The sequence below is a fragment of the Marmota monax genome, unplaced genomic scaffold (genome assembly GCF_021218885.2).
Source record: "Marmota monax isolate L192 unplaced genomic scaffold, Marmota_monax_Labrador192_F-V1.1 WCK01_AAM20220418_F8-fsc00046, whole genome shotgun sequence".
Lineage (NCBI taxonomy): Eukaryota > Metazoa > Chordata > Mammalia > Rodentia > Sciuridae > Marmota > Marmota monax.
In genome coordinates, this window is record NW_026692486.1 from 259,580 (window position 1) to 272,052 (window position 12,473).

Here is a 12,473-nt window from a genome sequence, read left to right on the forward strand (position 1 = left end):
TAATCTTCTAACTGCTATAATATGTTTATCTTATTTATATATAATAATATGATAGTGTATATTTATGGAAGATTTCTTTCTGGAATATCTGTCCTTTTAATTAAGAAGAAGGGAAAAATAAGAAGTTTCAGATGGTTCGAACTCTTTCTCATGTCTGCTCTGCAAGGTTCTAATCTCCTGCCTTCATTTCTCACTTCAGTTTCTGAATTTCTGTGGGCCTTGTCTCCAGGGACATCCCTGAGCACACTGTTCCCTGTCACAGGGCTCTGGGATTTGACTCTTGCTCCCTGCTCTTACATTTGGCCTGAAACTTCAGACCTCTCATTTATTTTTCTGAGCTATTCTTCTCAGGAAAACTGAGATCTAAATATCCCTCTTTACACACCACAAGCTGAGGTAAGCCTCCCCCATTCCTTGGTCCTTATTCTGGAAGATTCCAGCCTGAGTTGAGTTCCATGTCTGCAGCTTGACAGGAAGGAAAACAGAACTTGTAGGGAAGAATTTGATGTGATCATCTTCTGTAAATCCCTACAAATTGGGGTGATATAAACATAGGCTATAGTCACAGAGACCCCAAACTATTGATCTGAAAAGAAAGAAAGGTTCAGTTCTATTTTTATAAAGGTTTAGGAGATGATCGGAAATAAATGTGAAATTAATTTCTGACTTAAAATTGAAGACAAATATCATTCAGTTAAAAAAAACAAAACAAAACAAAAACCCTAGCCTGTATAATTGGTGTTCTATTCAAGGTTCCAAAAATGAGTAAGAGAAATAGTAAGTTAAAGATAAAAACAAAACTGAGGCAGAAGTGTTAACTTCTCAGCACAGGCTAGCTTTCTGTTGGTTTTATAATGTCCTTATCTGCTCCTAAGAGCCTGTTACCTAAATAAATCAGCAATGTTGCTATATTCCCCCTCTTATACAAAATCATAATGGTCTATTGCAGTGATGATTATAATTATAATACCATGTTTTTAGAGAGTGCTTTTTGCTATTTTTAAGTCTCTAGATATATAATTTTTTGTCTCTACCTTCCTTCAGAACTCTTCCTCAAAATTAATCTCTCTAGACTGGCATCTTGAATTAACCCAACTCTAAGCCCAACTCAGGACCCAGGTACAGAAGGTCTCCTACAGAAATCTCTGCCCACTCCTTACCATTAGAATATAAACTACCCAACACCAAGCTAACTTATTGTCACACTAACTATGTGCCAGACCCTACATCAGTTAGTCTAATCAACCACCTGTAAAGAAGATATATGCCCCACAAGAATGAAAATAAACAAGAGTGAGAGAGATCACAAAATTTGCTTAGGGTCACACAGTAGCTATGTAGCAAGTCTGACAATATAAACCCAATCTGAGTTCAGTGTCAGCCAACCAATCACTAAGGCACTGTAGTGGACACAGCTGAATGGCTATGAGGAGCCATTCCCAATTCTCTCTCCCTTGCCAGTCTCCCACAGTGGAGGGTCAAACACACTCCTGCTCCCCTTGTCCTTTGCATGTGCATCAATGCGGATATGCGCAATGCGATATAAAAGGAAGTCTCCTGGAAGGATTCTAGAAATGTTTATCTGCCCAATAAAATTTTAAGTCTTTTTCTGCTCCATCATTTTCCTTTCCATTTTTATGGGGAAGGGTTATATATGAATGTAAGACTTGGATCTAGTGTCAACATCTTGCTAAACTAGGAGAAAAAAAAAAAAGAAGAAGAAGAAAACTGGAATATTAAAGACCCAAATCCTAGACCGGGTGTAGCTCAGTGGTAGAACACCTGCATAGTCCTAGCATGTGCAAGGCCCTAGGTTCAATCCCTAGCATTGAAAAAATTAATTAATTAATTCTAAAAAGTTAATTACCCAACTGTAAAATACTTGCAAAATGAATAATAGATGTTGTTACTGTTTAAATCATACTAGTTTTATTTTCCCTCAATTGTAGTTGAACACATTACTAACTGATACAATCACCATGCTATCCAAGACCTCGATAAAGGTCTCCAACTTCTAACTTTTGAAACCTATTTTTTAAACTCACTATTCTGGCTTTTTTGAGAACTTAAATAAATTCCAATGAAATAAGTTTCTATAACATAGTTAAGTTTTTAATATAGTAGCTTAGTAACTAGCACATAGTAGACAAAAAAATATTAATTGAATGAATGAGAAAATATACTCTTGGGATCCACAATAAGTGATCACTAAGAAGAGATACTTTTCAGCAATTACTGGTCTAAGTTTATGGTATCCTGGGGGATACAATGAGGACTGAAAGGTGTAGAGAGATGTGGTCTTCATCCTAAGGACCTCAGGAGTTTGCAATTTATAAGGGAGATATGAAGGCCATTCAAATACTACAAGGCAAGTGCCTGCATGGTACTTGATGGTGTCCATTTAAAAACAGTTTAGAAACAAATTTTCAAATAGTATAGCTTTGTCGATATAACTTTAAAAACAGCAATAAAAACTTTTAAAAACAGAAATACATGGAGGAGATACAAAAATGACAAAAAATGCTAAGGGTCACACAAAAAATACTATGGATGGTAGAATGTCAAGCAATCTGGATTTTCTTCTTTGTACTTTTCTGCTTAAAGAAAAAAAAAATTCAAAATACAGAGAAGTACAAGGAAGAAAAGGACAAAAAATTATATCTCTAGTACTCAGAAATCTTAAGTTTCTTCTAACTCTACTATTCTAATTTACAGCAGATTATTTTTATTTGAATCTAAAAGAACAGGAAACAATATTATGGTAAATATCTTGGAGCAAGCTATGAAGAGAAGCAACTTCTTAATATGAGAGCTACATAATATTCGCAAATATGAAATATTACAGTCTATCCCATGTAGAGAATGCCAAATTAACTGCTACTATAAAACACTGTGATTCAATTCAATTTAAAATCTTTAGTTTTTAATGCTGTTTCATAACTACTATGTGCAATTTATATTGTCTGTTTAGTTCCCTGCTGTTTCTTCCCTTGCTTCAATATTTTGCCCTAAGAGTTTTCATTAATTTATAAATGTTTATGACTATTATAGAAAAATAATAACAGTCACAGAAAAATGGATCAACGGCTTAAAATGTTCAATTTTATATCCCAATCAGCGTTCAGGCACTGAGAGGTGGGGAGTAGGTTGATTACTAATGAGATTTAGCAAAAGAAAAATTCAACATGTACCTGCGGAGCTCATTGAGTTATTATCTTAATTACCTCTACTCACTGGGCCTTTAGTCATATTTTTTGTTAGCTTTGATTTTTATCTCCAGTTTGAACTTTTGGCTCCAAATATCCTTCCGAATATGATAGACTTAAAGTTTGTACCACCTCCATTTATATGTAGAAATTCGAATCCCTGGTAGGAAGTAGGACCTTGGAAGGTGGCTAGCTGAGGGTGGAGCCTTCATGAATGGGATTATTGCCCTAGATAAGAAAATCTCCCCAAGACTCTTGACACTTTTGCCATGTGAGGTCACAGTTAGAAGACCACCATCTGCAAGCCAGGAAGCAGACACTGAACAGCCAGCACCTTGATCTTGAACTTTGCTGTGTCCAGAACAATGTGAAATAAAATCTTATTGTTGATAGGCCACACAGCCTATAGTACAACAGGCTATTACAACCAATGAACTAAGACATCCATGACTCCCACATGTTATCTGTAAATATGTCATTTCTTTTCAATGACCCTGCATTTCTCATAAAGACCACCTTTGTTTTTTGCAGGGTCAAGTAATGAAGAGCATCAGTTTGTACTAAGAGGCTGTATTATTAGCTGAATAGGGCTGCCAGAATGAGATATCACAGACCAGGTGGCTTAAACAACAGAAATTGATTTTCTCAGAGTTCTGGAAACTAGAAATCTGAGCACAAGGTGTCATCATGGTTTGTTTCTTCTGAGGGCCATGAGGGAAGGATCAGTTTCAGGCCTGTCTCCTTGGTTTGTAGATGGTCATCCCCCTGTGTCTTCACATGGTCTTCCCTCTATGCACACGATTATATCCTAATCTCCTCTTCTTATAAGAACATTAGTCACTTGCATTCCGCTGTCATATCACTAATTAGAATAAATAAAATAAAATTTAAAAAGCAATAGAATAATAAAGGAGTCAAGAAAAAAAAAAAAGAATACCAGTCACATGGGTTTAGGACCCAACCCATTAATCTCATTTAACCTTATTACTTCTTAAAAGGCTTGTCTCCAAATACATTCACGTTCTGTGGTACTGTGATGGTGAGGCCTTTGATACACAGATGGGAAGGTACACAATTCAGTCCATAACACAAGAATAATCAGGAAGGTGACCAATTTAAGTATGTAATATGGATTTAAACAAAAAATAAATAATGTCTGTCTTGGGTACATAAAAACACAAACAGCTATTCCTTCTCTTCTGAGTTGCCTGTGCTGGAAAACATAAAGGGATTATTGCTGACCCATCAAGAAAAGGACACAGACATCTGAGTCCTTTTGCATGTGTGTAAGTAGTTGGAATGGAAGGCAGAGTGTTGTAAAGCTCTCCAGTGAGTGTCCCAGAAGCAGAGGGCATGGGGCATGCATCTTTTGGCAGAAGACAAAGCTGCACATCGCAATAATCTGCCCATAGACCAAGAAAAAGTTAACTGTACAAAAGAGACAAGGAAATAAGAAGAGTAAGGGGAAGAGTAGATTCAAAAGAAAATGAGAAATTTTTAAGGAATGCAGATCTATCTGTCTATACTTTCAATGTCTTCACTTTTTAAGTATGCTTATTAGGGCTCAATAAACAAGTAATGATTTGACAACAATTCTCCCAAAACACCTTTTAATCCTAATATTGAAAGAATCTCAGGAAGGTATGAGTTTTCTAGTTGGACTATTCAACTTGTCACATATTTTTCTCTTTTTCCAAGAAAAACTCATTAATCCAAAAAGGCTAACCCCCAGGTAAATTACTTTAATCCAAGAATATTTTCTGATACAACTATGTACAGCAATGATGGGGTCAATAAAGGATATGTTTCCTTCCTAAGAATCTTGCAAGAAAAGAAGATTTAAAGTTTCTGGCTCATGAGACAACCAAATAGCTATTGTTCAAGTAGAACCCAAATATGTATATAGTAAGTCCTATCTTATTTTTGGGTTGACTCTTAGCACAAATTTAAGTATGCCCCATGATTAAGAATATGTATATATTAAAAATACACACACAGCTGGGCGCAGTTAAGAGCAGTTAAGACTGGTAATTGGCCATTTAAATAACTACAACAACAATAAAAAGCATAAATTAATGAGGTAACTATATATAGATACCTTTATTTTAAATAGTTTATTTTAATTAAAAGCATAAATGTCTATCTAGTCATTATTTTTTGCAGTGCTAAGGTTTAACTTGGAGTCAGCTTATTGTCCTCTATTCCTTCTTTTTAAATAAATTATGTACATACATATATCATTTGGGATTTCCAGTTCAGTGGAAAGTGACAAGGACACTTGCAAACCAACATGAATGTTGAATCCTAGATTCTGTTTTTATTTTTGCAAATTTTAACCCCTTTTAATTGTACAGTATTACTTTAAACCTCAGTTCATGTCAAATGTGACATTTATGGTGCCCTTCTGTGGCATACACTGTTGTCAACTATTTGTGTGGGGAACTGAGTAAGCCATAGGAGAAGAAGAGCCCATAATGCTGTCCACATACTAATTCTCTTAGTTGGTCTGCACCAAAATAAATCATCAGAGACTAAAAAATAACTTTGGTAGTGTCTTGCAGTATCTGAAGTTTTCACTGCTCTGGAAATTTAAAGTCTCAAAAACACACAAACTTTATTTCAGATTATTTGGAGATAACGTTAGACTTGAGAATTGAGTCAGTAAAGCTATATTTTTCCGTCTTCCTGATAAAACTTTTGTATAGTTATTAATAATCCCCCAAAATCGAGGAAGTCTGCACCTCTCCTCCCAGGGAAAGATGCTTTTCCTCAGCAGAGACTCAGAGAAAGGAAGTGGAATGTTGGGAAGCCTACAACTAAGGCACAATGTTCTCTAACCCAAAAGTTTGCAAACTGGGCTATGTACACCCTGGGGATATCCAAAGACTTTCCTATGAGAAATCAGGAAAAGATAGTTTTAGGAGAAACAATTTCTACTCCTCAAATTTCCTCTGTACTCTCCTAAAACTTCTCTTCCTAAAAATGTACTTGGGGTCATGATGAGTCTTAAGCACTGCTATTCTCCCTCCATTTTATATGACTCTTTATTTTTACAAAGAAAAGTATATATTTTTTTCACCATCTGGTGTCTTCTTAGGGTGCATTGAACTTAAGAAAACATAGGAGAAAAAAGTGACAATTTTAAGTATTGTCTAAACATTGACATAACAAATGGTTTTGGTGACCGGGCAACCAATCTGAGTGCATGTCAGCTCCCCATTCTTTGCTGTCAACACAATTGAGTTGTCATGAAAAGTTTATCAGAAACATTTTTGGTAATAGATCACCATGTGATTTTTGACAAGTAACTCTGCAGAAATGCAAAGAAAAGTGATATGGCTATTGTAACAAATCCCTCCCCTTCCCATCTACTTTTATGGACAAGTTTGCTAAGGACAAGAGAAGACATGGCATGAATTAAAGAAGGGAAAAAAAAAAAAAGCAGAATCTGTACCAGAAAATGATCAGAAATTGGAGAGGAAGCCATAATAAACGAGCCTGTTCAGCTCATCTCATTTAACTAGAACCAATTCACTCCTGGAATTGTTAATATTTAAATCGGGGTGCAGAAGCTACCCAATTTGAATTTGAATATTTGAGAACTTCAAGTCTGAATTTCTTTGTAATAGAAAGAATTTTGGTGGTAGGAGTGGGCAACGGACAAGAATTCTACCATAGCCTTACAAAGTACTAAGTTTTCTAACTAAGGAGGCAAAAACAAAGAAAGCTACTCAAGAGTCCAGTGGACACTTAAATAGGAAATAGCATTGTACCAGGGTGCAGTAGTGCAGGCCTGTAGTCTCAGCAACTCCAGAAGCTGAGCCAGGCTGATTACAAGTTCAAAACCAACCTTAGCAATTCAGTGAGCCCCTAAGTAACTTAGAGAGACCCTGTCTCAAAATAAAATATAAAAAAGAGGGTCTGGGTGCAGTGATAAATGCCTGTAATCCCAGAGGCTTGGGAGGCTGAGGCAGGAGGATCTTGAGTCCAAAGCCAGCCTCAGCAACTGCAAGGCGCTAAGCAACTCAGTGAGATCCTGTCTCTAAATACAAAATAGGGCTGGAGACGGGGCTCAGTGGTTGAGTGCCCCAGTACCAAAAGATATACATACATATATGTAAAGGGCTGGGGAAGTGGGGAAGTGGCTCAGAGCCCCTGGATTAAAAGTGGCTTAAGTGCCCCTGGATTCAATGCCTAATACCCCCCCCCAAAAAAAATGGTCGGTTTATATTTTTGTTGCTTTTGGATACACAAACTATCTAAAAACTGACAATTTTACATACAGTATTTTTTACTGTGATGAAAAATGACTGAATTATCAGGTAGTACTAAGGATATGTTCATTCTTTCTTTATCACCGTTGAGTATATTGTCACTACAGAAACCCTCTTTTTTATATTAAAAAGGTGTGAACAAATAAGTCTCAACAAACAAACAAAAAAAAGCTTCTAAATCTTTGGGCGATGCTTCCAAACATACATCTTCTGACTTTTTTTTCCTTGTCATGAACTATAATGCTCCTCATTCGTCTTTCCTCAAAGGAAATTTACAGTTGAGTGTGACTATCTCTGCTTAGAGCCAAGTGCATCTTTCACACAGGCAGCCAACTTCACATAGATTCAGGGATGATCCTTTGAAGGAGCCAGAAGAGCCGTATCATTTTATCCTCATGCATGACTGAGGGGTATAAAATCCCCATTCCACCTCTAGGACTAGTGCATAACCCACAAACATACACACAAACAACAATGCTGGTGAGATTTAGCAAACTAGAGGGACTATCAATTGAAATTTTCCACTCTGAAACAATTTCATTAGAGATGGCAGTGCTGGAAACGGTATTTTATAGTTGACTTCCACCAAATTACAATGCAGCTCAGATTCAAAGTCTCTATTATCTTTGGCAGAGGTTTTTAAGACCATTTTTATTTACTCCAAACTCTATATGAACAAAGCCAGCACAGGTCCTTTGCAATTTTTACATCAAGCACTTCATGCAGTAATTAAGTAAATAAAAGATCTCAAAGAAAGCAACAAGAGAAAGCACCAGACATCACTTACTGATTGGTAGAATTTCGGGGATTTAAAATTTCTGTTTTACAACTGCACTTTATTACTGTTTTATCCTTAAGATGTAATAAGTCCCAACTGCTTCAGTAAGGATGAAGAAGCCTTCACAGCTTTAATGAAACATTTTATTTGCTATTGAAACTTTTATTATTTCCAAATGGTAACGGACAAGAAAAATAATCACCACTTCTATTTGAAAAAAAAAAAAAAACTTTCAGTAATTTTAATTGTTTTGTTTTGGGATAGATTTTAAGGCATTTATATTTGTTATATTTATGCTTACTGTTTTAACTTAGTTTTAATGGACTAAAGAAGTATATACATATACACCCTATTACAAAATTATTAATTGAAATACTAGATAGTTATATACAATTATGCACCATCAAATAAATATTGGTCTATTCTGAATAAGAACATCTTGGCATTTAAGATCCTGTATATCCCAGCTGCTGACCATAGGCATGTGACAGTCACAGGTAAGGGACAAAGGCTTGGAAGTAGAACTGCCTGGCTTTGTATTCCAATTCTGATCCTTCCTAGCTATGCCGTCTTTAGCAACTTCTCAGTTCTCAACTTCCTTATCTGTAAAAATGAGGGTGACTAGAACCCATCTCATGGACAGTGGGAAGAATCAATGAGTTATTTCATATAAACCATTAGAATAGAGACTGACACATGGTAATCAATTAATAAATGTTTAGTTCTAACATGGTTTACATAGGTGAACAGATGCACTTCTAAACAGGATGTACTATCAGAAAATACCATTCATTCTCATACAATTGTTGAGTTTTACTTTATTCTGGACACCGTGCTAGGTACAGAGGGAACAAAGATTAATAAGATGTAGTGCCTCCTTCTCCAAGAACTTAGTATTGTAATGCAAAATATTTATTACTATCTTCATAACTTTTTTGAAGAGTACAAGAAGGATACTCTTTCACTAAATCACAAATTTGTTTTTTCCCTCTTGTACTTGGAACTAATAGAGCTTCAGAAAAATTTGACTTCAGTTTCTGAAATCTTAATCATGCACAATTTAATAAGCAGCTTCAGGTTTTTCCACATTTTAAAATAGATGATTAAATGGTCTAATCAGATTCTAACTTAGCCAAAAACTTGAAAAACAGGAAGACAACCATGACTGACACATTCATTTTCTCAAATGTGGATGTACTGCAAACAGCAGCTGCAGAAAAATAATGCTATTTGCATCCCACATGACCCATGGCCAACTAAATTGCACAGGAATTCAACTTCAAAACATTAAAGTACCTAAATGAAATTCCATTTAAGATAAAACATGAAGCTCATTTAGTCATAACTTCATCAACTTCCAAAAAGTTCTGAAGCTGACTTCCAACAGGACACCTTATAGGGCTTGGCTTTTTCCAAATGCTTATGTCCCTACACTCAAGAGAATTTATTCAACAAGTTCGACTATAAATCCCAAGAACAACTAATGTGGTGTTACAGACATCACAAACTCCAAATGATCTTAAATATGTTGTCTTTTGCTAATTTGCTGCTCTAGAAAATGTGCAATAAATGCAATTAAAAAGGAAAGCATTTTTAAATTACTTGCAAGACCAACTAGGATATTTATCTGCCTACTAGATGTATCATAATAAAAAACCCATCTAATATGCATTACATTGCTTAATTCAGAAGGAAATTGGATATCATCCCTTCCAAAAAGAAAGAAAGAAAGAAAGAAAGAAGAATGGAGACTTTTTTGTGAGTGTGCCATAGTCAATAATGACAATGTTAACTTTCTAGAATATACTAAATATTGACAAAATAGATCTTGTAAGGAGTCACCCTACCCAAGGGAAATCATGTATAAACAAATAGGCACATATCGCCCTCCTCTTGCCATCCTTTGCTGTGTCATATCACTTTCCTTGGTTATAATCCTTTTAAAGGACCCTTGTGATCCCTTTTGAGATTGAGAAGATAAAAATCCTGACATAAAGGCCTCCCCTCACAATGAGACCTTCCTCAACATGGAATCAACTCACATCTCTTTTAGATGCAAGCCGCTAGGTGAAAATTTATCTCCGATTCAAATCTCCAAACGAATGCATATTTTGGTAACCTATCCTTTTGCATTTAAACACATATGTTCCACACCACAGGATCGTCTTCATCCTAGCTAAAGTCCCTGCTTAATGTATGCGTTTTTCACAATCATTTTTTTTTTTAATCTTTCCAGGCTGAACGTTTTAAAATGGGGCGAAAGTCGGTGAAAGAAGGGGAAGGAGGGGATACGATGCTGCAACCTAGAATACGTATTATTATTTTTTTTTTTTTCTCTCTCCCCAGCCCTCCCTCTCTCCCCCTCTCTCCCCTCCGCAGCAGGAGGGAGAAGGAGGGGCCGCTGGCTGGAGCCGCCACCTGCCGCAGCGTGGAATAGCTCCAGTTGTCACTTACCCAGCAGGGTGAGAATGGCTCATTTTTGCAGGATCCCTTTTGGACCCCGAGGCAGGTGCGGTGGGTGGGTGCGTGGGGCCCGGTGCACACTGGCGCCCAGGCAGTTGCGCTTGCGGGGTGGCTTCGCACTGCGGTCGCCAGTGCGTGGGGCACCTGAGCTGGGCCGCCGCCCCTCGGCTCCCGGGCTCCCTGCAGCCTCCCGGGCCCCCACCCTCTGGCGGTATCCACAGCCTCCCGGTTGCTAGGAGAGGAGGAAGGCAAGCGCCTAGGGTCTGGAGCAGAAGCACTGCTGGAACCCAGCCTGGGGAAACTGGAAGTGAAGCCAGCTTTCCCTTTTTTCTGGGCCCTGAGATGGGAGGAGACCCAGACGGGTCCCCTCTCTGTTGCTCTGTGGGCATGGGTTCCCTGGCATTCATAATCTGAAAACACAAACACACGGGGATGTGGGGGAAGGGGAGGCAGAGCGCGCGCGCGCGCACACACACACACACACACACACACACACACACACACACACACCTGTTTTGGCCTGTGTGTTTCATGTTAGACCCTGGGGAAAAAAAGAACTGGGTGAATGTGTGAAAGTAATAAGAGAGGTACAGCTACAGGGAGATGGTAGCGTTTCCAGTCCTAAAACAGACCCTAGACTGTAAGTTTAAGGGTAGAAAAAAATCTCCTTCTCATTTCCATGTGGGTTTTGACTTTGTTTCTGCCTGTACAGGCCTTCTTTGTTTTTGTTTGAGGTCCCTGCTCACTCTAAGCTCAGTAGGCTAGCTGACAGCTTTGATGTTCAGAGGTAGAAAAGATGCAGTTGTTCAGGAAAGCATGCTGGGACAGTAATTGTAACCATATAGGAATCCAGGTCTAGAATGCAGGTCTCAGATGAAGACGCCTGCATTTAAATGAGAGCGCCTTGGTAGGAGCAAGTTTAAGTGCTGGGTTCAGGTGACCCTCTCTTTGGATTGATCTTGCTCGGTCAGGTTTTTGCTCCATCTCTGGCTTCAGGAATCGGTTCAGGAATATCTGGAGTATCTGAGCTACCTGTGGGTCTCCATTCTAGCTCATTCACACTCAGAGGTGAGAAGGACATCACCTCTTTCATGGCATTCTGCTTTTCCACATGAAGGCCCAGCAAGCCTTTCAATCTACTTATGATGACATTCAAGGCCCTCCATCATCTGGCCCCAGTATCCTTCATCAGCCTCACTGTGACCACTTTCTACACCTCCACTTGCCTTCAAATCTAGCAAAACCAAATGCTTGCACTACCCCTATAATTGGAATATATGTCTACCTTTAACTACAGGGAAACCTTTTATTTATCATTCAACACTCAGTTTGAACACTGTCTTCTGTGACATCCTCAAGTTTGCTGATGACACTGGTTTGTGTGCCCTCTTGACCTGGACATACCTCTATTTTACACTCACCATTGAACTACACTTGCTGGCATATGTGGTTTCCTTTGCCCTTTGCATGTGAGCTCCTCTCTTTTGCAAATTTACTTTATTTCTCTATGTTCTCAGAAGCATGCAGCATTGACGAATGTTTGGAGCAAAAATGGAGTGAAAGAAATATCTTCTAAGGTAGAATTTTAATTAAGTACTTAGTAAATGTTTCTCTTGACTTTTTATTGAGCACTTACTAACATTATCTCATTTAATCCTCATCTTCACCTCTTGAGATTGGCTTTCTCCTCCATTTCATAGCTATCCAAAACCGAGGCACAGAGAAGTTAATAATTTTGCCTGAAGTCTACAA

The 12,473-nt window shown here is 37.8% G+C and overlaps 1 protein-coding gene across 3 annotated transcripts in view; it reads right to left on the reverse strand.

Moving 5' to 3' along the window:
* The window catches only part of Erich3 (glutamate rich 3), a 102,222-nt gene extending 91,068 nt beyond the window's left edge, over positions 1-11,154 (reverse strand). The window contains exon 1 of one of the 3 annotated variants that reach the window (XM_046443221.2): positions 10,713-11,154. In XM_046443221.2, the coding sequence (XP_046299177.2) occupies positions 10,713-11,128 (416 nt within the window). In that variant the 5' untranslated portion in view covers positions 11,129-11,154. The remainder of the gene's footprint in view (positions 1-10,712) is intronic. The other 2 variants (XM_058578923.1, XM_058578922.1) reach the window with 2 other exon arrangements.
* Positions 11,155-12,473: the final 1,319 nt, after the last annotated feature.